The 27,806-nt window shown below is 39.3% G+C and overlaps 2 protein-coding genes across 6 annotated transcripts; one reads left to right on the top strand and one right to left on the bottom strand.

Annotated features, from left to right (window-relative positions):
- Nucleotides 1-452: 452 nt before the first annotated feature.
- On the bottom strand, nt 453-1,784 carry cox6a2 (cytochrome c oxidase subunit 6A2). The gene is made up of 4 exons (XM_074655961.1): nt 1,631-1,784; nt 1,214-1,289; nt 761-903; nt 453-673 (listed from the first exon to the last, which is right to left on the bottom strand). Exons 2-4 carry the CDS (start codon nt 1,287-1,289, stop codon nt 584-586), a joined length of 309 nt encoding a protein of 102 aa, XP_074512062.1. The 5' UTR covers nt 1,631-1,784; the 3' UTR covers nt 453-583.
- A 4,817-nt stretch (nt 1,785-6,601) lies between these two features.
- Nucleotides 6,602-27,754, top strand: LOC141780633 (uncharacterized). Of its 5 annotated transcripts, XM_074655947.1 has the most exons (27): nt 6,602-6,744; nt 9,377-9,436; nt 9,575-9,717; nt 11,432-11,533; nt 13,041-13,088; nt 13,303-13,329; nt 14,263-14,322; nt 14,412-14,444; nt 14,826-14,903; nt 15,061-15,144; nt 15,848-15,877; nt 16,174-16,218; nt 16,593-16,643; nt 21,020-21,082; nt 21,848-21,895; nt 22,017-22,073; nt 23,670-23,723; nt 24,193-24,228; nt 24,329-24,388; nt 24,689-24,733; nt 25,163-25,204; nt 25,403-25,462; nt 25,894-25,968; nt 26,298-26,330; nt 26,645-26,683; nt 27,180-27,236; nt 27,344-27,754. In XM_074655947.1, exons 3-27 carry the CDS (start codon nt 9,645-9,647, stop codon nt 27,346-27,348), a joined length of 1,305 nt encoding a protein of 434 aa, XP_074512048.1. In that variant the 5' UTR covers nt 6,602-6,744; nt 9,377-9,436; nt 9,575-9,644; the 3' UTR covers nt 27,349-27,754. The 5 variants fall into 5 exon arrangements, with proteins under 5 accessions (XP_074512048.1, XP_074512049.1, XP_074512047.1 ...); XM_074655948.1 differs by lacking the exon at nt 16,593-16,643; XM_074655944.1 differs by lacking the exons at nt 6,602-6,744; nt 9,377-9,436; nt 9,575-9,717; ... (8 more) ...; nt 16,174-16,218; nt 16,593-16,643 and adding an exon at nt 17,179-18,531.
- The last annotated feature ends 52 nt before the right edge of the window (nt 27,755-27,806 follow it).

The raw sequence follows: 27,806 nt of genomic DNA, 5'->3' as shown, positions 1-27,806 counted from the left end.
CAGTATGACCACAGTAATCTGAACGAGTGGATTTAGGGAATATCCGTCAGTTATATCATTTAAATTACACCACAGAGAGTCAAACAGCTATTAGTTGAACTACCATCAAATTTGGTAGAAATTCATCTCTGTCTCCAGAGGATGAATCTTGATGACTTTTCATTTAGTGCCACCTACAAATCAAACAATCGACTCGTCAAAAACTTGGCATGCTAATCATGAAAAATCTATAATATCACCAACCTTATTTTAATCTTTTAAAGCCTGTATGTGCAGGATTTGAACATGGTGTTTATACATAAAAATAAATAGTGGTGCATTCTGCTGTAACTCTTGAAATAGTAGAACATGGTTTAGATAATGAGATGTAAAAACACATTTTGATAGAGGTCTTGAGGGTTGATTAAATTGAGCACTACTCTGAATTAAACAAAAACACATGGCACTCATTGTAAAACAGCACAAAGTGGTTTTATTCCATCATGCTGCTTGGCCCCTCGGTCAGTATAATTAAGCCAAGTACACTGCAAACTGGAGTTTTAAATAAGCAGCAAAACACAGCTGAGAAATGTGACTGATCCTCTCAGTGATGGGATTCCTCGTAGCCATTGGGCAGAGCGTTGGTGTGAGCGTTGTGGATCAGAGAGTGGTTTCCATCGCCCCAGGGGAATCTCTGCAAGGAGACACAGAAACGTAAGAAGTAAACCAGTGATATTACGTGGTGTTATATAAATCCCAGTGCACGCAGTTTGAGACTCACCTTGGTGCGGATACGCAGGTGAGGATATGGCACAAATTCTGGCTGCTCATGCGAGGTCGCCTGCATCTTCATGTACGCGTTGGCCATGCAGACGGCAACACCAGGAATGGCCAAAACAAAGCTCAGTATCTTCCAGGTCCTCGCTGTGGAAAACACAACCAGTGAAAGTACATGACTGAAGTACACTAAATAAGGTAAAAAATGACATAGCAGCTGTCCTCTCTAGTATACAGAGTCCATGTCAATATAAAATATATTTCCTTATCATTTGCCAAGAGGTCTGTGTGAGTGGCTGCCTGCCAGATCTGCAGACATTTCAGTTAATGATCAACAAAAGGCTTCAACTGTACACAACTCTTAGGTGTTGTTGCATGCAGACGCTCTGAATCTGGAGGCGTTGATGCATTTCTGTTTTGTTTGTTGTTGTTAGAGAGACAGTAAATACACACTTACCTCCTCCTTCATGGCTTGAATGTGACGCAGCAGCAATCACCCGTCGAGCAGCCAAAGCAACTGGAGGCACAGACATCTGCAGAGGTGGAGAAAGATTGAGAGCTCTGCAGTACATTTTAATGTTATTAACCCATGTTTATTCTTCTATTTAAGGAGCCTTTATGAGCTTTACACTGAGCCAAAACACACAACAGAACAATGTTGCAATAATGACAATAACTAGAGAGCCATTTAAAAATCATATATTTCTCATATATACAGTAATTTGCAGAATTAGTAAGTCATATAGCCCTTTACAAACAAACAAACAAACAAACAACAAGCAGTTGAGGCTGGGCCTGCTCCTGTTGCTGTGTATCAAGAGGTGGTGGTAAGCCTACTGTTATCAAAATACAAGAAAATCAAGTAAAAACTTACTGTTCTTCAGGCAGGCAGTGTTCAATATGTTTTATTATCCTCTTATGTTTCTGTCAAAGTCGTATTTTATACTCCTTACTGCTTGTTTGTCCTTCAGTCTGTCCTGAGCTGAACTCACTGTGTCAGACTCCTCCCCATTACAATCTGTCCATGCGCCAAGAAACTAAAGTTTATATTTGGGCAACTGCAAAGGTTAGCTGATATGTGAGGAAGAGGAAGAGGAGGAGGGTGTTAGGGGAGGAGATGTGTGTTGTTGGTGCTGCAGAGGAGATTCAGCCTGCATTATAAAGACTGAAATAAGAGCAGAGGACTAAATAATCCTCATTAAATGAGAAGTCTTATCAGGACATAAACAGTGTGTTTGCTTCATTTTTAGTTTCAGTTCGAGAGCCGTATGAAAGCCCTTGTGGCTCAGTGGTGGGCTACAGGTGCAGAATGTTTATCCAGTTTATTTACATTTATTAACTTATTAATCACCTAGTATTATAAGTCCTTTTTGGTCAGTCTTGTCTCGAGATTAGATGAACACTGATATCCTGAAGTCTCATATCTCACCTCTGATGAAAGTCCTGTAGGATTTACACCTCCTGTGCAATAAAAGTTAAAGTTATTATTCTAAATATAGTGTACAGGCCTCTGGCTGTCATATGTAACAATATCTGACAGTTTTCACACACATAACGTAATATATCAAGTTGTTATCTTGTTAAAGTTAACAATTTCTTTTGGTATATTTTGTTTTAACAGGAAAGTTTATTGTCACTCTTCACAAAGGAATAAAATATTTCATAACATTATAATATATGTAAGTATATTGAGAAAAATAATGAAAAGTTCATCAGAAAATCTATTTATTTGTCTTAAAGCGGCCTGTACTGAGCCATAATGAATGTGAATTACTGTATGTGCACATTTGTAGACCTAGATGTGAATTAACAACACAAATCTAAAGTAAAACAGTATATAAACAATTTTTTTTTAGGTCCATGAGCTTTCATTTGGCAGTTCAGTGTGAAAAGGAAAAGCTTGCATGTGTACAAGATATTAAATCATACAATACTATATATATAATATATAATACACTATAGTTGCAGTCTTTTAATTACTTCACATTTGGTTTGGTCCACTCAACCTTTGTGTTTGTTTGGTAATCAGAAGTGTGACCTTTATGTGAAAGAAGAACACGTAGAAGAGACTGTATGTATCGTTCTAATAATAATTTGTTTACATTAAGATAGACTGTCCACCAGATGGAGCAGTGTTGCCATGAGGACACTGTCCTTAGACGCTCCTTCAGACTCCTTTGGTTGTTGGTGTCGGTGTTATACAGGTACACCTCTGCGGTGGGCTTCCCTCCTCTCGGTTAGAGTTCTCCAGTCTGGACTGAAGTGACCCTGTATGACCTTTAACATAAAGGTTGTGTCATACATGTGGATTTTAGCTGATTTACCAGAACAGAGTCTGTATGATGAGCAGAGAGCAAAGACAATTTTACAACAAAAGGTCAAACAAAATGAAGTGAGATATAAAAAGTAGGTTTTTATTATCACCGTTGGTGGAATGTGAGTGCATTTACTCAATTATACTGTATAATGCTATTTTCTACTTCTACTCCACTACATTGGCAGAGAATAGTGTATTTCTATTTTATGCTATTTTCTACTTCTACTCCACTACATTGGCAAAGAATATTGTAGTTTTTACTCCACTACATTAATCTGACAGTTACTTTTTACATTAAAAATATGCTTATATAATATGATACAGTACTGTACTACTAATATACCCAGTAGTATATAAAGTATCTCCACATTGTCATTGACGAACTACAATATGAAAATGCCCTTACATGGTGATAAAAACGACAATATAATATACTATAATAATACAACACTGTGAAGGGATACTTGTACTTACTTGTCATGGAGTATTTTTAGATTATGGTATTTCTACTTTTACTTAACTAAAAGAGTACTTCTTAAATATCTTCAGACAAAGACTCTGTTTCATGTTTGAATTCATTATTTCTCCGTTGAGTGTTAATTCTTGATATTAGTGAAGCCTTTATGGGTCTCTGTCTGGGCGGCTTCAGGCTGCAGTGCAAACAGCAGCTGGAGCCAGCAGTGATGTCAGCCAGTCATGCAAGCAGCCAGTCTGAACGTCTCGCACTCGTGTTATTGTGGGCATAGTTTAAACACCATCTCAGCTTCAAGACTCCACGCACAGACGTGTACTGGCAGGTATAGACACACGCAGGTCTGCAGGTGTGTAGCTGGACTCCAGTCACTCCAACCTGCACACATGTTATTAAGATTATATATGCATAGTCTATAAGGTGGAACTGAAGGGTCCCATATTGTAAAAAGGGAGATTTTTATTAAAGTATTGAAAAGCTCAATCCGCTCAAATACACACAGCCCGTATTCAGAAACTGTGCCTTTAAATGAGCCGTCAGGATTTCTGCATTTGTGATGTCACAAATATACAATATTTAGACTGTTTCACAGTTTTTAACATAAACATTCTAAATGTGTCCGTTTACTTCCTGTTGCAGTGAATCTGTGCCTACAAATGGGGTTGTGTTTACCGTGTTCACAAGAAGAGTCCATGTGAACGCCCCCCTCTTATCGTATTCATGACCTCGTAAGTGGAAAGTTTCTGAAAGCTCCAAGTTCACGAGTTGTGACGTATTTTTTGACGTTGTCAGAAATGTTGGAGGCCTTGGAAGTTAATTTATCGGTACATAATAAGCGAATATATTGTAATTTTAGTCGTATATTGTTTGTCTTTGTAATTTTATAATAGGTCTGAGGAAAATGTTGATATTCCCAACAGCCTCATCCTTTTCCTCTGTCATTATGCCTTTGCATTTCCTGCATTATGTTACCCACTTGCTAGCTTGTGGCTTCTAGACGGCGACAGTAATATTAATATTGCCGTTGCTTAACAACGTGTTCTCACACTTAACCACTTGAACGCCAAGCATATTGTGTACACAACTTCCCGTGTTGTAAACACAAGCTCACGAGTTACATTTGAAGGCACCATATGAAATCAGCTGACAGGAAGTAAACATGGACCCAAGTTGTCGCCTAGCAACGCAATTCCGTTGCAATTTCAGACAGAGGGTTTTTGCACTTAAGACATTAAGAAGAAACCCAAAACACAAGTATGCAGCTGAAAATGAACAAAATGTGTGACCTTTAACTTTAACATGTAGCTTATCTTTAAGCAAGTATTCAATTAGAAATGACAAATGAGATGTTTTATGTTTTGAAGTGTTTGTTTTAATTAGTTTTGAATTTAATAGTTTTGACTCATAGATTAAAATATAAAAAATAAATGAATACATTTATTTAATTGTTTCTCTCCTGTAACACAGCAGCTTTTTTATTGCCAGGATGATGGACAGCCTCATACAGACTCCACCGATTCAACAGGATTTCTACGTGAACCTGATGAAGTACATCATTTCCATCAATGGGTGTGGAGTTTATACACACACAGCAGTCGGAGGAAACACTGTAGACTCAACACAGCAGACGCACACACATAATGATGTGTAAATAAAAAATATATATTTTCCAGAAGTATGACAGATTATATTTCCCGACTGCATCCTCTTATGATCAGTTTGACACCACTTCATTTACAGTATAAGGGATTTAAATCCTGGGTAAAGGTGCTGTAAACTGAGTTCAGATGAGTTTACCCTCCACAGCATCCCTCAACACCCACACAACCCCTGTCTGTGTGCATTCATGCTGAGTGAAAGATGACTGTGGAGTGTGTGCAATGCAGTAAGTGTGTGTGATGTTGGACGGAGGTGAAAGCAGCCGCTGCCAGGTGTAACAGTCTGTCCCATCTTTGCCTTGTAAATCTGTGTGTCTCTCTCTCTTTTCTGGACACTTAGCTACCATATTCCTGCGTTCAGTTCAGAGCAGCTCACATCTAAACTCTTTGTTGAACTTGGAGACCTTTTATATGCTTTTCATGCAACGGATTCCAGGAAGTTTGTGTAGTTTTGAAAATACAATTGAGGCAGAAAAAAAGTATTTTAATGCTGACCGTTGCCTTGTATTTTCACTTCTAGTGATTTTAAACTGGTTTGCTGCTCTCTAATTCTTGTTTCTGCAACGTAGGACTGCACAATACTGCAAAGTTTCTGTGCTTATATATACTGGAATGATGTCTCTAATGTGATTGATTGAGACTGGGACTTGCCTGTGACTCTGGTTATGGACATGAAACCATGAGGAGTCAGATCCATCATCAATATTGTCCCAGTCTGACTGAGACAGCTGGGGATTTGAAGCGATGTGAGCGCCGACATTACTCTACAGTGGAAACTTCCATCCGCTGTCCATCACCTCAGCAGGTCCCGTGCAGACAGAACGAGAAGAAAGAGAGTTCAGTGTCTTATTATTTGCAATATGGATGTTTACTTACAGTCTGGCACAAGTTCACCCCTTGACACTCCCTCACACAAAAGAGCCAATTTTAAGTTCTGGCTAAGAGGATATTTTGAATAATAATAATAACATATTTTTATTGTTTTGTCCTCCACTCTGAGGACAAACCTGCTCAGCCAGATGCAGGTTCAGCTGTAAGACCTGGATGCAGAGTGAGCCAGCACCATCACTCTGTAGGTCTTTGTGTTCTCCCCTTAATGTGTGTGAACGCTACACGGAGCTGAACACTAATATTAACCCCCCTGGAGGTGGCCCACAGTGGCTTACAAGCTGGAAGAAGAAGAGCATAAAACCACCAATAAACACAACTGCTAAGGCTAAGAAGAAAAAAACAAAATCTTCAAATTCAAGACCAATGTGAAGCTGTTCATGAAAGTGTTCAAGTCTGGAGACTCAATTGAGATTATTGGTGTTTACACCTCCCACCACCAAGTGGCGCCGGGTGCATTTTGAGATGATTGATAGGCTTTATTGAGGAGGTTCATGTCATCAGGTGCAGGTGTTACTGCTTTGTTAGTCAGGAATAGACATTTGGACCATGTCACAGTCTGTGTTTATTCCCATATTTGTGGTTTTGCAATTTCTGTGGAACAATTTTGGTTTATGTTAAGAGAGAATTAAACAGAGGACTAACAGCAACTAGTGAGTTTTATTGAGCTGTATGATAAATCTGGCTTTTGTTGATGATGGAGACTCTGGGTATTTTATAGGAAGCATGCATAATAACTAAATCTTGCAGAATAGCAGATAATCAGTGGCCACTACAGAGACCAAAATCATCCACTTGGTGGCTCCAATACTCTTAACTTACACTTTAACATAAACTTTCTTTAGAATATACAAAAGGCCCGTACTGACAGTTTTTACAATATAGATCTGCAGGTTTCATCCTGCACACCTTCCCTTTATATTTCTAAAACCAGGATCCACTGCTCGGCATAGGGGTGCTGTAATATACTGGTAATGACGATAAACGTGATATTTGAAAATAAAATAGTGATGTTAATAATACACATATGATACTATTGCAGATCTGTACAGTTCTGGTTATAGACTCTCCACCTCCCTACACTCGTGTTTTGAGTGTAATTCAATGACAAAAAAGAGACAAACGCACAATAAACAGTTAAAGATGAATTTGTTATTTTTTCCAGATTTTCTATTGATATCGCGATAATATCGTTATCGTGAATTCTTTTGGCCACGATAATTGTGTAGTGGAAATCTGATTTACCATACAATCTTATATTTGCAGATTTGCATAAAATATCTGAAATATATTACACAAAATATATACTTTCGGGGGGATGCTCTCCATGCCTAGCATGTAGCACCACTATACTAAGGTCAATTTGCATATTTGCTAGAGATTGCATTTAAACATGAAGGTTGAGCAAATGTAGGCCTATCAAAATCCATTGTAAGTCACTACATGTAAATGGGCCACGGGGGGTCAGGAGGAGAATCACAATATTAAAAGGACTATTTGTAACTTTCAGAATTGCTTGTTAACAGCGACACCTGTGGCCGTTAAGTCAACGAAAGTCAGCGTCGGGCTCGCGCTTGCTCGCTCTACATAGACATGAACGAGCATCGCTCAAAACAGTGAGGCGACACACGTCAGCTAAAACCACAATATCACTCTATATTTCACCTGCTTGGCAGTAATGTTAGCTGACCAGACGAAGGTCTCTCCATGAACATGATTAAGATCTGATCCTAGTGTTGCTGAAGCAGGAAAAGCGGGTCGGTGCCAGTGCTGAAGCAGGAAGAGAAACGTTATCGCCTCCGGACCGCGTCCGGAGGGAGACACCGGCTCCCGGTCGGACACGATAACGTTTCTCGCTGCAGAGCCCTGTCACTTCACAAGACACGGAAAACCTCTGTTGGTCTGGAGGAGCTGCAGCAGTTATTTCTGCACAAACGTCCCCTGTGCATTCACTAGATATTCTCAGAGCTACTAACTCTTCTGCAGTGTGGAGTGAGCGCGCGTTCACGTCTAGAGGTGAAGCGAGACAGCGAGAATGCGCGCGCTGTGTGAGTGAAGGCAAGCAGGCAGAGGAGGAGAGGCTCCGGCCACAAGCGAGCGCGCACATGTGTCCCGACCCGGTACATTTATAGGCTTAGAAAGTTACAAACAGTCCCTTTAAGTGACATTGCTGCATGAGTGGGTACAGTTGATGAAAACATCGTAGGCCTACTGAGGTGGTCTTCTTTATGAAACCATATAAAGTTATTTCTGTAAAACCAACCTCAGAAAAATATTTTATCCTGTTTGGTAAATCTGATGTTCCTAAACAAAATCCTGAGTCTACCTTTAACCAGTAACTCTCCTTACCTAGGAGATTTGTTCTCCTCTTTCGACCTTAAGGGACACATAAGGAGAGCAGACAAACACACAGAATGTAATTTGTATGTATATATTTGGGCACACAGTGTTTCTAATAGGACAGACCACAGTGAAACTGCCATCCAGATGTGTCTCCACAGACACTGAACACCCTGTTCTCATACTGCTCTCTGGCTAAATGAGCCAACACTGTCTGCAACAACCAACCAGCTCTTCTTTTCAAAGCTTTGACATCTCCTCTTGAAAAATTGCCCCTCTCCTTATGGATCTGACTCAAACATGCAGACAGATAAATGTTTAGAGGTGAATCATGGTTGAGGGAGTCGTGAGTCAGACGTGGGTTATGTTATTGTCTTATGCTCAGTACCACCAGAGAAGATGATGAGGTGGTCCGCACCTGTGACTTCAGTTTTCCTCAGGTGGCATAAAAACAACGAACAAAAACATAACCATCGTATGTGGTTCTCCAGTCAGACGTTTGCATTGCTGCCGTGCCTGAGGTTAAGACATAAACTTAAACATTAGATTAAGAAACGGCTGGGGACCTCCCACACTATAGGATATGAGGATGATCCTTCATGATGCCACCATGGACTAATGCTTCTTGCACACAGTCTCAGCAGACTGGAGTTACACACTATGTTGCCCCAAAGAGCTGACAGCCTGTTATAAGTGAGATTACAAGGCTCTTCTATAGAAAACTCCTTGAAAATGGTGTTTTAATTGAGGTGGCAGCCTTGAGGGCTTTTTCTACAGCGGTATTATGTGTGTGTTTGTTTATTGTTGCGTGTTAACAAAACACCCGACACACACACGCACAAAAATGATGTAATGTTTACTTTGCAATTTCCAGTGTACACATTTCACCAGGATATTTTCTCTTCTGTTTGCTTTCTCTCATTCTTTTCCCCTTCTTGTTTATAGGAGGTGTAATGTTTACTCTATTAACAAATCAGCGCTGTTGTTTAACCGTTTTTGACGCAGGTGAGTTTGTTTGGAGTTCAACACATCTGTCAAAACCTAATTTTTCTACTGTCTTCATGTTTATTACTGGGGAAGGAAAAGTGTGTTTGCATTATGACTGGCTAACCGCTGTTCCTGATACTTTTCCATCCTGACAAGAGTGTAATTATGGAGAAAACACTGTTGCATGTGTTTTGAAGACCTTCTCCTGTGGAAAGCATCCTAATGGATGGCATCACCAACTGGTCTTGGAACTGCTCCGCTACACCAGCGATTCCCAAAGATGGGGTCGGGTCCCACTGGTGGGTCAGAGGAGATTTTATTAGAGTCACCAATTAAATTTGAAGAATTTCTTCCATCGTCTTCTGTTTAACTTTTATATTTGCAGTTCACCTTTGAGCCAGTATTTATCATGTGTAAAAATAGTCAGGAACATTAATTTACGCACAGATTCGCTCTTCTCATGATTTATAGAGAAGGCCTTTTGTGAATTGGGTCACGATGGTTTGTCAATTTTAAAAAGTGTGTCCCCAGAAAAAAAGTTTGTGAAACACTAGACCATATGCACTCAGCAGAGCGTACCATCGGATCAATACTGCTCACCACGGTGCAGGACTTGTACACCAAAAAGTGCAGAACCAGCGCTAGTTAGATTATGAAGCCACAGACCACCAGCTTCACACAGAGAGACTAAGGCTATGTACCAAATCCCATACTTTTTCTTTTTACTTTTAGTACGTACTGCAGCTGCTCTTACAAAGTACGTACTTACTGTTGCATGCAGTATGCATACAATTGGGACATACTACTTCGTCGCCTTGAACTTTGACCCTCTTGCTCTTCTATCTGCAGTATGTACTAAAAGGAAAAAGGAAAAGTATGCGATATGCGGGCGCTTGGGTTAGCTCAGTTGGTAGAGCGTCCATGTATCAAGGCTTGGTCCTGACCGCGGCGGCCGGGGTTCGAATCCGGCCTGTGGCCCTTTCCGCATCCACTCTCTCTCTCCCCCCTTTCCAAGACTCTATCCACTGTCCTCTCAATAAAATGGAAAATGCCCCCAAAAAAATAACTTTAAAAAAAAAAAAAAAGTATGCGATTTGGAACATAGCCACTATGTATTGGGACACATTAAATCTTTTTCTGGTATACTAGATAGTATGGTAGTATAACTCACGCCAACAGGATGGTGAACTTTGTCCACTGACCTGATGTGCATCCTCTGTCATATCTAGCACATTGTCCTCATTGAATCCGTTGCTCTGACCTGCACATTGCATATTTGAAATTTACTAAAAAGTGTTATCCTTACATTTCTTTTTCATTTCACTGCACTTCACCACACATATTACTTGTGTATGTGGCAAATAAACCGTTGAATCCTTGAGTCTTTGCGTGTATTGAAAGCCTGTTAACAGTGCAGCAAGTGGCAGAGAAGTCAGACAGACACGCTGGGTGTTTGCTCTTTAGCGCCGGCGTATTCACAGTGAAACATTTCCTTTCTGGCTCTTAAATCCTCTGAAGGGATTTTTTAACCCAGTTGCTTTGTTGTTTTTGTCGTCTATTTCCTTCCCTACATTTGTTATTGTGGCAGAATGTATTTGATCTCCACCCAGTAAAACAAAGACAGGCATTCAGAAACACGTGAATGATGCTACAATAAACCCTGAGCTCAAATGCAATCTACTCTCATATTAATCTTAATCTCATATATTCTGGGTGCAGCATTCAGAGCATATAGATGGTTAAGGTGATATGTGAATTATCTGGTGCAGGAGAAAATCTCTGTTCCCTTGTGTGTGTGTGTGTGTGTGTGTGCATTGTCAGCGAGTGGAAATGGACCAAAATGGGCCTTTTGGCTTTGCCCAATCACACCAGTGAGTGTGTGCAGAGGGCAGGACTGGCAGTGGGAGTGTATCAGAGAGAATACCATATATAAGACACCAGTTGGTAGTCGTGCTTTAAGTATCCATCGATTCATTCATCTGTCCATCCCTTGGTCTCTCTGCTCTCCTTCAGTGCTTCTCAGTTTTTTGTGCCCGATCTCCTCCATCATGATGGTTCGAGCTCTGCTCCAGACTTCGCTGGTTCTCTGGCTGGCTCAGCTAACTCTGCAAGGCGGTAAGAAAAACTCAGAGATTTCACAAGTAAAGACAAAACTCTGGTTGTATACTAACATCACAGTTTGATAAACTATTTTCCTGCAGTTTTGTCAAACTTGAGATGATTATTTTAACAGATTTGGTTATTTCTCAAACATCTAATTCCTGATTAATTCCTCTTCTGGCCTCTCATGTAGTACAACTATTATGTATAATCACTTAAAATGATCAGATGTATCTGATTTAATTGGAGTTTTCAGATTATTGTGTATACTATTCACCTTCGTGTAATAATATTCAATTTAGTTTATTTGGTTGAGAATCATCAGGTTAAAAAAGATAATATTGAAAATTTAAAATATTTGTTGAAGTTAAACAAAAATGACAACACTTTAACTTTATAAATAATGTAAAGCATAGTGTGGTTATTTCTGCATAAACTTGTAATATTTTAAGAAAATCTTCATTGCATTTATACAGTTAGTATTTCTAAGTTGTGGCTGTTGTTCTGGGTGACAGATTCACTCTATCAAAGAGCCTATATGTCAAAAGCAGTACAATGTCAGCTTGAAAGCTCTGATGGATCTCCGGTGACTCACTCTCACTCACTTGTTAGATATCATGTCTGTGAGACCGCACTACATGGGCTCCACCAGCAGTGAGTCACTGTGGTTTATATTGTTTAATATCTTTGAATCAAAGGATGCGATGAAAAGGTGGCAGAGGCAGGTAAAATTTGACGACCAATCGTGAGGAGAACAAACAGACTCCACACAGTCTCATCCTCTGTTTCCATCAATGGATATCTGTTCCTCTCTCCTCCCCTGTGGGTTGCCAGGTCAGGTGGCAGTATTCACATTAAGACACTATGGTGGCATTTGTAATACTCAGCACTTTGAAGTATTGTCATCTTTATGTCTCTTAAAGTACCTTATTGGGGATAGTGTTAAAGGAGGTGAAAGCCTGAAAGTAATCCAAAAAATGTAATTACTGACACTCCACGTCAGTTATATAGAAAAGTATTAAACCAGCAAACAGGTAGCTTTACTAAAAAGATAAATGAATCACTTTTACATAACTCCTGCTGCAAACATCTATTATTTTTGAAGGCAAATAACTATGAATGTAAAAGACCTGTTCACACCAGTGTTTAGAAATTCTTTTCCCCAAATTTTTTTTTCAATTTTGCGCACATTGTTTGTTCACACTGCATCATGCATGCTTAATTGTATGCATTATTATCAGCGTTTCCATACAGTGGATGCATATATTTAACATATACTTGTACTAATATGTGTAATATGTATCTAGTTTGTCATTTTTGTTTTAGCCTAAATGTTTTTTTTATGTATTTTCTATTTAATTAAATTATTATAATTTTTTTTGCAAACATGTCTTTTGGTCTATTGTTGACTGTATTTGCCATCCTCTTGAATCATTTTATATAATTTTTGGTCTTTATAAATTTAAAGAACAATTTGCCAGCGATTGAACAATGATGATTATTGTGTCTTTTGTGTTTTTAGGGGTTAGACCTCAAAGTGTATCCTGGGGGAGAGTGCTGCCAGCTAGAGGTAAGTCACAAAGTTTTTAAATGTTTTTAACATTTTTAACTATCCTAATGCCTAACCCTAACAATCTCGCAAGAGATTCCCCAGTTTGCGGGCTCCCTTCTAGCACAATACCCAAACCAAGACGTATAGATAATTTATTAACTCCTTTTTTCTTTAATGATAAATTTGCTCAAGTGTCTCTCCTTTTTGGTGTCTGTGTTTTGTTTTGCATCAGGTGTTGGCATTGGAGTAAAACCTGGAGGTCAGTGGTTTTCTTAGCATGCATTAACCAACATTACTGTCACTTAAGGCTGAAGTACAAATATGTGTCATTATAATATATATATTAATAAAAAAAATGTGTAACTCAATGATTTATAGGTTTGTGGATGCTAAGTGTGCATTTTTAGCTGTGCAAGTCTTTAGGTTTACAGATAGGTCAGGAGAACACATGAAGAGTACATGTCCACATATAATAATATTATTTGTAGTGTGTTAGCATATCATCATATACTGTACAAATGTACTGTGACGTTAGGTACTGTGCAATACTGTCAGTAATACTGCATTCATACAGTACATTCAAGAAATACTTGTATTCATTCCTTATTTATACCATTCTGGCATTTACATTTACAGTATATTTAACACACTGAGTAGATCCCACTTTACTTCTCAGTATTCTGTATTTACTTATGTGCACTGTAGTTATTTGTTATATATTGCACATCTTAATGCAAATATTTGTACATATTTTTTACATTCTCATTTTTTTATTTTAGTTCTTATATTTCTGTACAAATATTTTGTTTATATTGTAGTATTATTTACATAATTTACATGTTCCATACTCCTTTATTTCTATTTTCTTATATTTCTTATGTTGATACAAGAGCAACTGTAACGCCACAATTTTACCCCGCAGATCAATAAAGAGTTTCTGATTCTGATTTCTGTAACATGTACCTGTATGTTGTAACATGTGAAACTAGTTATGTATTAGAAATATTTTAAAATATGTCCAGTGTCAAATCAAATGGTAGTTATCACTTTAGATGGACACATGACATATAATAACCTATATAATTAATGTAAGGGGAAGGCATATTTTTTGCTTCAATTTAGAACTAATACACAGGTAACAGACATGGTGTAATAAAATCATCGACTGTTTCTTTTTGTACTTCTTCCTCAGCTGCAGGTGCCCTTGGAGCACTGGGGAGCCGATATGGCACCAAAGCAATGAAGGCTGGAAGTACGTTTCACTTTCTGCACTCTGCATTGTCTTATATTACTTTCACTTCAGATAAGTAATGTTTGTAATTTATCTTTTTTAAATCTTAGTTGGCCGTTATCCAGGGGCTCAGCTTGGTGTTGGTAAGTTGTCTTAAGAATAAATCTTTATATAATGCAGGGTGCAGCATCAGTAAACCTGAAATACAGTTCTCAAAGGCAGGAACATAAAGTTACACCCCTAAAAAGTTTTACAGAGGACAGGTTTGCCAACTGGCAAAGGGGGATGTTCAATCAAAATACAAAATATAAAGGACTTTTTTCATGAATGAACCATTAAACCATTAAAGAGCGAAAGTTTTTTTTATTATCCTTTTAGGTTAAATACAAAGTGAAAAAATCCCGTCCCTCCAGTCCTGATGCAGAGAAGAAATCCGTGTATCTAAAGTCTGAATGATGATACTTTTTGGCAGACTCCGCTGCTCAACAACAATGTAAAATATGTTCCTTTGATTGTTTTCACAGGTAGTTACAGATCTCTGGGATTAGGAGGTAGAGCAGGCCTGAAGCAAGGTGGATATGGAGCCCATCAGGGAGGATATGGTACGTCAATATAACCACTTTACAGACTCTCACAGTCAACTTGCTTTTATTATCTTCTCTTGACTTCTGTTGCAGATTACTGATTAGCTCCATGTAGATAATGAAACTAGTTTATTGACATATTGCACATTTTTGACATAATATCTTGTGTTTGCAGGTGCCGCTCTTGGTACAGGAATGGGATTAGGGACTGGACTTCCAAATGGACTGGGAATGGGCATGGGCCATGGAGGGAAACGTGGTAAGACTGACATATATAAAGGAAATATAAACGTCGTTATTTTATGAAGATATTGATAATGAATCAGCACGCTTAACTCCAGTATGTGTAGATGGGTGTTGGATCCTTAAAAGCAAAAAAAAAGAAAAAACACAAGCAGGACAGCTCTCACGTTAAATTGTTTATTCATGCATGTTCAAATTTATAAAACACACTGTAAGCTTGAAAAAGAAGATTTCACTTACTGGCCAAGGGCTTTCATCATCAGCTCAATCACCATTGTGCTACCTCATTCAGTGACTCAACAGACATTTATTTAATACTGAATATTGATGTTGTAGAGAAATACTTAAGAATTAAAGTTTTCTTGGGCTTTAAGCAACCCAGAGTAGTCCTCCATCAGATGTGTTCACCTCTAGCAGCTGTAATCTGTTCTGTGTTTTATGTAGATTTTGGTAGAAAACTGTCGAGGCTAAAATGAAACAAGATATATGAAAGGTGTTGAGCCAATGAGAGAGACGTGAAACTTATGTCACAGTTTATTTCTTCTTTAAGAGGCATTTTTATAAGTATGCATGTCCTCCTGTTTGTGTGTCTTTATCATCACCTTTTTTCAAACCTGACAAGAGTTTATTCTGATTTTGTATTGGCATTACTCTGAAGCAGTCTGTGTAATGAAGACAAATGTAAACAAATAAAACTTTGTGTTTTTATCACTTTCCAGTTTATGGTGCTGGCCTTGGGACTGTGCCAGGTGAGTAATTATATAGTACCATGATTTCCTTGCGTCGTTTGCCTAAATGAGAGTATACACAGTGAATTGCACTCTCTGTAAACCCTCTGCTTGTTTGTTTGATAAATCTCCACTAAGTGGCACTCTGTCATTGTCTGTGAACATGATATAAGGAGCAGATTGCATCTCAGCAAATAAATTATCTGTCTGTAAAACACAGAAAAAAACCCAGGGCACTAGTGATGTAATCAGAGTGCTTGTCAGAGTTACAGATTCGCTCCACGTCCTCTGAACTTGGCTTTTTGTTTTCTTGCCAGGATATGGGGCTTTAGGCGGTATTGGCTATCCTGGAGCCCGACCAGGTAAGTGATGAATCAGGTCTTACCTCAGAACCCATTACTTCTTCCATTCATATGCTGGAGCGTATTTTCTTATTTACCACCGCTCCTGACACAAACACGCACTTATGCCGTCAGTTATGGATAAAATCAGGTTTATTATCACATTCAAAGGCAGCTGAGTAGTCTCGCAAAACCAACGTCTTTCTTTAATATAACCATGCGTCCTCCTGTTCCACTGAACTGAGGGCCTTTTTATCCACCGTTACAGAGATGCTCGTCTTTGCAAACAAGCCTAAAGACTGTAGGCTTGTCTGGTCGTAGTGTTGGCCCGGGTCTCTCAGTCAGTTAGCATGTTGAGTGAAATCTTTCACAGTTCCCCTGTCTGCTATCATCAGGAATTGGACTTGGCTATCCCACTGGACAGAAGGCTAAGGAACATAAACCTGGTAAAACCTTCACCACAGCAACCTGGGGTGTTTGTGTTTGTCAGTCTGTGTCTGTCTTTGCTCTGTGTCGTATTTGTCTGTAACCTCCTGTGGAACTGGTTTCTTTGTGATTCACTGACGTTGAGTTCATGCTGGCTCTTGTTTGCATGAAATCACATCTATCTACTGTACTATTATCATCAGCAGCTCCTCTGTTGTTATTTTGTGTGCACAGCAGAGCTGATTGTGTTTGTCTGTCAGTGTTTCATCTGTGTTGCATGTTGCATGAGTTCCCCAGCTCTTATTGCCACAGTTTAAAGTCTGGGAGTTGATGTATGTGGACTTCTTGGTGCTGTGGTTTACAAGAGCTGAAGGGACTGCTGGAAAAAAGGTTATGCAAACTAAATACTAACAACTCGATTTAAAATAAGATTAAGGTGACTCTGATATTGTGAAAGCTGTATGTTGCTAGAGTCTTGCCTAGATGTCTGCCTACGTGCCCCGTCGTCAGTGTTCTACTAAGCTTTATTTATCAGTTGTCTTCGTCACACACTGATGAGTCAGGTGGTGTCTTTGTCTTGTCTGTAACATTGGTGTGTTTTATGGCATTTCAACAATTTGGGATTGCAACATTTTGTTGTCATGTCATGCGTTATGTGTTGATGTCATTGCTCTGACTCAATGAGAAGCACTGTGAGTGTCCTTCCAAAGTGTGGCTTCAGTTGTGTGTTGTCTCAGTCCCTAATTATGGTGATGATTCTGTCCTTTGAAACTGGACTTATTTCAGACCATAATGGATTTTGTCTCGTCTCCGTTTGGCCTTGAGTTACCTCCATTTGAGTACTGATTACTCTATGGATGATGTGTTGTATTGCATTGAATGCTTTGATACACACATCAATTGAAATGCAGATATTTTTGCCACTGGCCTCTGCAGTGTGCTGCTGACCCTCAAAGAAACACTGTTGTCTCTGAACCACCAAGACGGCGTGAATGCATGATGATATTTCTCCGCCAGGTGTTTCTGCAGCAGATTTGGGTGGACCTCAGATGGCCAATATGGGCCAAGCTGTTCAAGATCTGAAGAGAGAAAAGAGCAGAGCACTTGGACCTATGACACCGCTTGATAAACCGAATAAAGGTCTTGGTCTGGCTGTTTCACAAGCACACGGAAGAGAGAGTTACGAGCCTACGTTATTAGAAAGAAGGGGCACAGCAAACCATGGAGCCTCACTGGCGGCTGGAGGTGTAAGACAGCAACTGCCTCTTGATGAAGACACCATCAGAAGTCTGGGTTTTGCTTCCTCTCAGGTACAGAGTGCAAGAGACTATGATTCATCTGTCCAACAAAATCAGCGAAACCCAAACTGTGGACCCACTCGTCATTTGTCAGATGTGCTAGGTATCAACCGCCATGAGCTTTTGGGCTCAGAAACACAGAAGACTAAAGGTTTAGTGCTCCCGCGTCACGTTGGTAAGGACGGCAAACATCTTGGACATGCAACTCCACAAGCACAAGGAGAGAGAACCTATCAACGGCCTCTTTTACAAACTCAAGATGGCAGAAGCAATGTATTCTCTCTTCCACAAGGTCAGGGATCCAGAGACTATTTACCTGCTGTAGCAGACGGGCAGGGCGTCAGAGACCTTGTAGCTAAAGACAAAAATGGGCCGAGAATCCATGGGACCGTTTCTGTAGAAAATCATAGTCATGGTTCTCTAGATGTTCAAGCACAAAGAGGGGGTAGCTATGGACCAGTGATCCCAGGTGCAGGTGGATCCCAAAGTTTAGGCATTGCCTCAGTAGAAGGGCAGAAAACCAAAGGCTTTACAGCTGATGGTCAGAAAGTAAAACACCTTTCCCATGCTGAACGTCTCAGTATCCCAGGACAGACTGACCAGGCAACAAGTAAGAGCAAAGCTTTGTCTTTATACACCATCATAATGTCATCATTTTGTGCATTCTTCAGATCTTCACTATTTTCCCCCAAAAATCCACTTTCTATCAATTATCAAAATGAAATAATTTTTCATTTGCTTCTATGTTTCCCCACCTTTGTTTGAATTGCTTTCTTAATTTACTAAGTAACGCCATTTTTCAGGTGCCTGTTGTTTTAGGAAAGTCTCTACAAGTTTATCTCTTCTGAAGTGTTAGCCCTGTTTTATTAGACTTCTTCCACACTGCTGAGAGATGAGTCTTCTGCAGGATGGCAGCTATCTTAATAATCAACCCTTTTACATGTAGTCACTTCCTGCGTCTTGGGATTATTGGGTAATAATCTGATTTAAGCATAAATGTAGCCAGTGGGCGACCTCCGGCTCGTGAAGTCAATGCTGAAGTGCCGTAAATTTGCATTCTTTCTAATAGCCAGCAGGGGGCGACTCCTCTGGTTGCAAAAAGAAGTCAGATTGTATAGAAGTCTATGAGAAACTGAGCCTACTTCTCACTTGATTTATTACCTCAGTAAACATTATAAACATGAGTTTATGGTCTCAATCACTAGTTTCAAGTCTTCTTCAATACAGCATGATGTTCATTTAGTAAATTATGGTCCCATTTAGAGTCAACAGACCATAAAGCAGGTGATGTTTTAGGGCGTGGCTACCTTGTGATTGACAGGTCGCTACCACGTCGTTGTCTGCTCTGGATGTTGTCCGTGTTTTCGTCTAACATCTTTAACCCTTTCACAGTGTGTATTCAGTATACAGCTTGAAGCTACAATGTATGTATTATCTTTGTCTGTATTTGGAAGAGTTTGTTAGCTGTGATCAGTGACACATAACTGATAACTGTGTCTGAGCCAGTCAATAACTATTGTTGTAGTCTTCAGGATTCATGTTTATGCTGCTTTAGACGCAGATGCTAAAGGGTGCCTTGTGCGTCGGTATCACACGCCGAGGGTGACAAAGTGTCAGTATTTGACGGCCTGGGATTGAGAATGGGCTGGTCTGTACTAGTGTGTGTATGACATTATTTGGCATAAAGTCAGAAATCTGACATGCCTGTAACATCACAGGATTGAGCATGCTGAAAAACCTTCCTGAATTTAGACATAAAATAGATTATTATTGAATAATTTGGTCACTGTGTTGCAGTTCAGGTGGTTCAGGGTCTTCAGCTGCCAGCAGTAATGGTGGACACCTGCTAGTCTCTTAGGACATTTCTCTCTATCTTTGTCTGCTTATCAAACTTAGTCCTGACTGAGAGACATTTATATCAATCAAAACATACTTTAGTATACTTTCATATCCGCAGTGCCATGCATTTTTGCTTATTTATAGCACAGTTTCATGTGTGGTATACAGTCATACACTCCTAATTTGAAAGGATTTTCTAAAATTAGGAAAGTCTTCTGTCGTTACAAAGGTTGGATCCTTCTTCAAGAGCTCAAAGTCCTTGGAACATTTGTTAAGGGTTTTGTAGTATTCGTTAATACCTTGGGCTGTGCATTAAAAGGCTCATATTTACTTATGGTTGATGCAGGTGATGGTCTCTTAATCTCTGATCTAGTTTGACAAGACAGAGGTTTAGATCATGGTTCTTAAAGTCAGTGTTGGTTAATCTCTTTATCTTCACATCACAGTATTTATTTTATGATGGTTGGTGCATGTTAAGCTATATCTACAGGTATAACAGGTAGCCTACACTTGGTGCTGTTTTCTAGAAAGTGGTCCTGATGCTGTAGCTCTTAGTTCTGCTGTAAGTAATGGTAAAAACGTAATACCTCCATCAACATCTCTGTGTCTACTTGTGTGTCTTTCTGGTAATGTATGTATCTAGTGTGTTTCAGGTTGCCACATACTGTTATTTGAAGCAAGCACACATTAGGTATATAGCACTTTTCAGAACAGACGTTTCAAAGTGCTTTACAGGTGGTTGAAAAGGAAAAGAGGGAGATATTAGAGACAGAGAAGACAGTATGTAAAACACGGAGAAATAAGAGTTTGATCCACAGATGTTATAAAGAGATGCTGAAAGAAGATTCAGCATCTGGTGTTGTGGTTTTTGGGATTCAGTCCAGGAAAGTGTCCAGTGGAGAGGGTGCAAAAAACCATCCAACCCTGGCAAACATGTTGAAATCTATTGTTTGTGTGTGTTTTGTTTTTTGTTCCGCTGTCAGCTGCACATGTCCAACACTCCATTAATAACAGCAGCCGCTGTGTCTTCTGTATATGGAAACAAGTGAATGAGGCGGGATATTATGTCTCAGTTTTATCCTGTGTTTAAAATGTGATTTTGATTTAAACCTGACTTTCAACCAAATGCAGGACTGAGCGATCAAAACTTTAAATGTTGTCACTAGTGTTTTATAAAGAAACACATCAGCATTCATGTCTCTCCAGCCTACAGAAGATCACAAGTAATTTTGCTGAGCTTGTATTAACTTCCTCCGCAGGTTATATCGGTGGACCAGGAAACTATCTGGGAGCAAACCTGGGCGCCGGGGGCTACGGGCAAGGTAATGTTGGACACTGACACACAGAAAACAGCTCTAGCAAGCAGATGGAGATGCTGATGTAGATTTACTAGGGCTGTCAATCAATTAAAATATTTAATCCTGATTAATCGCATGATTGTCCATAGTTAATCGCGATTAATCACAAATTAATCACATTTTTGATCTGTTCAAAATGTACCTTAAAGGGAGATTTGTCAAGTAGTTAATACTCTTATCAACATGGGAGTGGACAAATAAGCTTGCTTTATGTAAATGTATGTATATAGTTATTATTGGATATCAGTAAACAACACAAAACAATGACAAATATTGTCCAGAAACCCTCACAGGTACTGCATGTAGCATAAAAAATGGCAAACTGCAGTGTGAAACAGCTGTCAGTGTGTCAGTGTGCTGACTTGACTATGACTTGCCCCAAACTGCATGTGAATATCATAAGTTTACATGTCTGTAAAGGGGAGACTCGTGGGTACCCATATAATTTTCATTCACATATCTTGAGGTGAGAGGTCAAGGGACCCCTTTGAAAATGGCTGACAGTTTTTCCTCGCCAAAATTTTGCGCAAGTTTGGAGCGTTATTTAACTTCTTTTGCGACGAGCTAGTATGACATGATTGAGCCTGCAATTAACCGCCGAAAGAATTAATTGCGTTAATTTGTTAAAGAAATTAGTGGTGTTAAAACAAATTTGTGTAAACGCGTTAACTTTGACAGCCCTAAGATTTACACTACCTGTGGTAAATGATTCCCACTCACTGCCTACAGGTTTGGGACAGGGAGGATACTTGGGTGGTGCAGCTGGCAAACATGGAGGTAATTGTTCATTAATTTTTCCTTTCTGTGGTTTAATTTAGGGTTTATGATCTAATTGTTTCCTTTTGTGCCATGTCCTAACTCCTAACTCTTTTCTCTTTCTCTCTCAAATATATTCCAGCTGCTGCTGCTCTTGGACAGGGAGGGTATCCTCAAGGTGGTGCAGGGATGTCACCTGGTAAGGCTGTGGAATAATTTAACTATCTGTCTCCTTTTTGAAGCCTTTTCAATCTCAGCTTGTACTCTTCTCCACTCCTCCACAAACCTAATGACATTATTCCAATGTAGAAACTTATCTGAAAACACAGACCTAAGAGAATTGAGATTTTTCTCCACCTGAATTTTAGGCCACGTTCACATTACAAGCAAAACATGCTCTCATGTGACACAGAAATCAGATTTGTGTCCAATCTGATCTGGGCCACTTTCATATATGGTCATAAATCCGATAAATATCCGATCAGTGGCAGTAGGACCACTGTGAGAGCGGTCATATTGAAATTCGTGTATGTTTTTCCACATTATACTTCACTGATCACTCACCATACAGTGTCTGTTGAAACTCTGTCTCCACAGAACAGACTTTTTTCTATATTACAGAGTTCTTCTGCTAAATTCAGCGTCATGTTTCACTCAGTAGAACTTTGATTTAATAAATCAGTAGCTGATACTCAGAGCTGGTAAGCTCAGCTACGTTAAAATTCAACAATATGTCAACAGAGGTTTTGCTCTGACAGTAGGAAACAGTTGAAGACTTTATTTGCCTCCTCAGTCATTTAAAATGTAAATTAACTTATCAAACAGACTTTTCACATTTCACTCAGGCCTTCTAATAAATTCATCATGTTTCACAAAGCAGAATCTGATTTAATGAAAATCACGTTATAAAAATTCCGCAGACGTGCTGACTGGCGGTGTTTCGGGATGTCAAACAGTAACGTTTCACATCTTACTTTAGTTTATTTAACTTAGTTCACAAAAGAGCTGTTAAAGTTAAATATCAGCCGAAATGAAACGTCTTTCTTTAGGAGTCATACAAAGTCATAAATTATGATTTAGGAGTATCATCTGTGTAACTGAGAACTCAGATCTGTTAAATTGAGCAATATATCAATGTAGTCTGGCAGTTACTGGATTCCAACACAACTCCAGTGTATATTTTTGAAACAATGCGGCCTACGGCAGTCCCCTGTGTGTGTGATGTTATTGGTTGCATGTGAGGCGTTTCAGCGCAGGGATCCGTTCACACTGATGTCAGATATGTGTCACTTCAAACATGAATGTGAACAGTCTAGGCAGAAAGATCGGATCTGGGCAAAAATTGGAATTGAGCATTAAACCCTGTAATGTGAACGAAGCCTCAATGTTCAGAATCTGAGTGGAGCCACCGACGCACAGTAGATCATGTGTCACACAGATGAAAATCAGCTGTTACTCCTACTTTGCCTTGTAAACCGATCATTTGCTTGTGGGCCTTTCTAGAAAAAAAGTAAGCCGCGTTTGAGTTCATCTTCACCTCTCTTTAAAGGTCACAAGAGAAGCTGCTTCAGTGTCTTGTTTTCCTTTCTGGTGAATAATTGATAGTGTTTTTTAAAAATCACTCACAAACCATTTCAGTCGTCTCCAAATTGTACTCCTTTAGATGCCTTTTCCTCTTCTTCTGTATGCATGGAAGTCAGAGCATCAAAATCTGAAATATTGATGTCTTTTATACGAATGCAGAAGTGTTTGTGTCTCGTACAATACAATATGTTTTGATTGTGTGTTATTACAGGCTACGGTGATGGAGCAACAGGATACCTGGGTGCCATGGCAGGCAATGGCTATGGTAAGTGGCATCTCATCAGAGAAATTCAAATCCTATCAGTCAAATTGTGCACTCTGTGAGTTACAGAAGGCAACATAGAAGACAATATAAATATAAAATTCAAACCCATATCCTTGAAACGTGAATTGTCTGCCTGCAATGACCGAGGATCACTCTTCACTCTGTTTGGTGTCAGAGAGAATCTGCATCTGAGCCGTCACTGACAGGAGTGATGATATTTAGCTAAGACAGGCTGATCCTTTGTGTTTAGTGACTTTCTTTGTTCCTTCTATGAGATTCTGGTGCAAAAGCATTATCTACAGGTACCACACATGCATGCAGAGAGGACTCTATTGAGGATATCCATTCCTTTTGGTTCTGGATACAGTCAGAAATGTCGATTATAATTGAAAAGATTTGCTTTGAATTATTTTTTAAAAGGTAAATATTCGTTTTAAATGTGTTAACATATCGCTCCTTCTCTCGGCAGGTTATGGGAATGGTTACGGCGATGGTCTCGGGGCTGGTGAGTGTCATTTAAAGAAAAAAGACTTGAGGTTAAGGAGAACTTAAAGAGTCATTAGCTCACAGACATAATCATGATGCTAATTAGAACTATGTTTCAGGGCTTGGTTACCCTTCAGAGTTATCTGATGGTGCTGACCACAAAGCAGGGAAGCGTGAAGGTAACACAGTTATAACCTAAACCCATAACAGGAGATGGCACTAACCCGTAGATGGTTTAACCTGCGACATTTTAGAGCTGAATAACAAGAGGCCGACCAGAAAACACACATGTCCAGTGTGGTGTTTTATCCACTGGGTGTAGCTATTGTCTCTGATTTATAGAAGCTGACCAGTTCGATCTGGTGGTTTTCTGACTTCCTGCTCCTGTAGATGCTTTTCACACAGTTTAATTTAAAGGTGTGAATCAGTTAATGAATGAACTGTGTCTCACCTGCATGTTTTTTTTCTGATTTTTCCAGCCCTCGGTACAGGAGGCTACGCTGGACAAGTCCAGGGGGCGTATGGTAAGAGATTACACTGTATGTTCCTCTGGGTGCACTGACACTTTTACGAATAAACTCACGGAAATACTAGAAGTGTGAATGACTTCCAGCAAGGCTGCACAATCCAATTTATAAAAAATGAAAATGAAACTAGTGGAAAAGATGATATGTACCAACACTAACCAGCACGTAAAGCTGCAGGCTCTGTAATAGTTTAAGTTCATAGTAACTTAGGAGTTGATTATAGAGCAGCATGGTTCAGATCAGAGCACAAATATAATATAAAAAATAAAAATATCTGCCGACCACATTTCAGTCAAATCTATTATTTTTGAGAAAATGTTGAATCAAGCTGGAGGGAAATAACCTCCTACAGTTCACCAATAAGAGCTCTGTATGAATATATTTTCCGTGATGTTTGTCACTGAAGCCCCTCTTGTCTTCTTTCAGGAGCACTTGGTGCAGGACTAGACTCAACTGGTGGCAAATTTGGTGAGCAGCGCTGACATGATGACCTCATCCTTCTGACACACTATTAGTCAGGCTTTCTGTCGAAGTGGCTTTCCATGCATGAGTCAGTTATGAACTAGTGGATAGCACAGAGCTGGATTACAGCGTGTGAAAGGGTGAAAGGGTGAATAGAGAGAAGAGACATGAGTAAGTTTGTCCATCTGATTTGTTTCCATGCAGGAGGTGGAGCTGCTCAAGTTCCTTACGGTAACGCTCCAGTGATTCCTTCTGGACTGGAGGGTAAGAGCTGCATGTGTTTGCAACTTCAATTGCAACCGTAATCTAAAATACAGTACACTTGTATTACAGTACGCATCATAGTAAGTTATATCAAACTTATGTGCATGATAAGAAGTTCTACCATGACCATTGAAAATACTCATTTCTGATTGGCTCGCCTTTCTCGCCTGCACCTCATTTGTTATTTTTTGCATATCAGGACACTTTGACGTGTATCATTTAGCTTATTGATGTAGTCTTCAGTCTCAGTTTCAAGGGCCTCAAAATGCTATACAATACAATACCAAAAATAAAATCAACACCTGGGCCCTCATTAAAAGAAATAAACTCCAACAATGAAATGAAAACATCATTCTCATTTTGTTACATCACAATCACCCATAATGTTTATCAGCACAGTTGAATACTTAACGGATTTGTCACCTCCTAAGGTGATGGTGGCTACCCGTATCCAGCTCAGCAGCTCAACCTTGGGGCTGAAGGTGCCAAAACCGGCAACAAATATGGTGAGAATGACTGAGTGTATATGTGAGGAAGTAAGTGTGACAAACTGTTTGATGGAAAAAGTACCGTTGGTCTAAAGCAGCGGGGTGTGAAGTTGAGGTTGGAAACTTCAGTCAAACAGATAATAAAAAAAACAGATAACAATGCTGATTAATTAAGAACACACACAATAAGCAAAGGAGTTGTTTTGTGATCTGATATAAGACTGTGCTATGAGGCTGTGCTGTGTGTGTTTGTGTCTCTATATGCACAATATTTCTGTCTATTATATTAACTCATCATTGTTTCCCCGATTTAAGTCCAAATATCTACATGTGTTGTGTTGTTTCAGGAGCTGCAGCAGGATATGGAGCTCAGCAAACAGGTGAATTTACATGCACTCTCTCACCAAAAGAAACATACACACACTTCCAGACAATGCACAAGACCCCTATTGTGTGTTTTTTGTCACACAAGTACGTCTCATTGCAATTCACAGGGGTGGCTGCATGAGCATGACAGTAATAAGTATTTTTAGTATCGGTATGTCTTGCATAATTGAGATTTTAATTTTTAAGTACACCCTTCAGCTGCGCACATTTCTCCAGCTACTCTTGAAGTCCAAAAATCATAACATAAATGTGTTTTGTGTATTTTGTCTGTTTTAAAAAGGTAAATTCTTTGCTTGTGTTTGACAAGGTTACGGTGCACATTTAGGAGCAACTCAAGATGCCTTGGGTAAGCAATAAACCCCCAGACTTCCTCATTTACGATCAACTTCCACTCACTGTTTCTGGTGACCTTATTAGTCATGTCTTCTTGCATAATATTACAGTGGCTGTGAGTGTGCAGCTGTGCTACAAAATAGCTTGCGTATCTTATTATTGTGCTGTTTTGCATGCGTATTATATAAATATTACTGTACTTTCAAACATACACATTATTTTCCTGAGTGAAACAAATAGCTATTTTTAGAAAATGAACTCTGTACTCACAATTGTTCTTTTTACATGCTCTGAACATGTACTTTTACTTAAACTGCTGTCACGACAAAAGCACAACTGCATGCATTATGGATTATTTTTCCACTCTAGAGTATGGAGCCTGCATAGTGAGTTGGCCAAGTCCAAGCCCATTTTGCAAGGTTTAACCTAGCTGTCAAACCTCTTTTTCTTGCTGCTGCAGTTTCCTTCTGAGCACATTTCTAACATTGAACTGGTTGATCCTTTCACAGGAGACCAGGCTGGCAAATATGGCGGCGCGAACGGTGCCCTTGGAAATGGATACAAAGGTGAGAATGAAGGAAGGTTTACAATCGGTGCATGACATCATCAACCAATCAAATCCATCAGTGTTTCCTGATTCATTCCTGTCCTGTTTGTCTCTGTCTTTAACCAGGCTAATTCAAATGACATGGACTTCTTCAAGTGGATCTCTTCCATAATGTGTTCGGTGTAATGTGTTTCTAAAGCTTTTTGTGTGTTTCACTCCATTTTGTCCTGTTGTGTTGTCTGTTTTGTCTTCTGCCTAATTCTTCTTAACCTCCTTGTCTTGTCTTTCTCTGTAAGTGGACATTTGTCTTGTTGCTCCAAAACCTGCAGTGCCCCACCAGTCTTATTCTGTCAACACTTAAAAAAAATTGGTGGTGATTGATGAACATAAATATCTGTTTTAAGTGCAAGAAATGTGCCTCAATGTTTTAAAATACATATTAAAATGATGATTTTACTGTTTTAATCCAATAAATTATGTCAAATGATGCTGAATAGAAGCTTCTGAGTAAAAACCTTTACATATTGTTTACCTGCATGCATTGCTCTGTGTAATAATGTCAGCGAAGCCTCATCCGTGCACAGGAAGT

Source organism: Sebastes fasciatus, chromosome 13 (genome assembly GCF_043250625.1).
Source record: "Sebastes fasciatus isolate fSebFas1 chromosome 13, fSebFas1.pri, whole genome shotgun sequence".
NCBI classification, from domain to species: Eukaryota; Metazoa; Chordata; class Actinopteri; order Perciformes; family Sebastidae; genus Sebastes; species Sebastes fasciatus.
This window is presented reverse-complemented; position numbering and strand designations above follow the sequence as displayed.

Bases quoted from the DNA above. Each gene is read 5' to 3' on its own strand.
- LOC141780633 (XM_074655944.1), top strand. From the start codon at position 17,616: ATGCATGATGATATTTCTCCGCCAGGTGTTTCTGCAGCAGATTTGGGT. The intron at 21,083-21,847 runs GTAATGTTGGAC...CACTGCCTACAG, and splicing joins CGCCGGGGGCTACGGGCAAG to GTTTGGGACAGGGAGGATAC. The intron at 21,896-22,016 runs GTAATTGTTCAT...AATATATTCCAG, and splicing joins TGCAGCTGGCAAACATGGAG to CTGCTGCTGCTCTTGGACAG.
- cox6a2 (XM_074655961.1), bottom strand. From the start codon at position 1,289: ATGTCTGTGCCTCCAGTTGCTTTGGCTGCTCGACGGGTGATTGCTGCT. The intron at 904-1,213 runs GTAAGTGTGTAT...TGTTTTCCACAG, and splicing joins TTCAAGCCATGAAGGAGGAG to CGAGGACCTGGAAGATACTG. The intron at 674-760 runs GTGAGTCTCAAA...GTCTCCTTGCAG, and splicing joins ACCTGCGTATCCGCACCAAG to AGATTCCCCTGGGGCGATGG.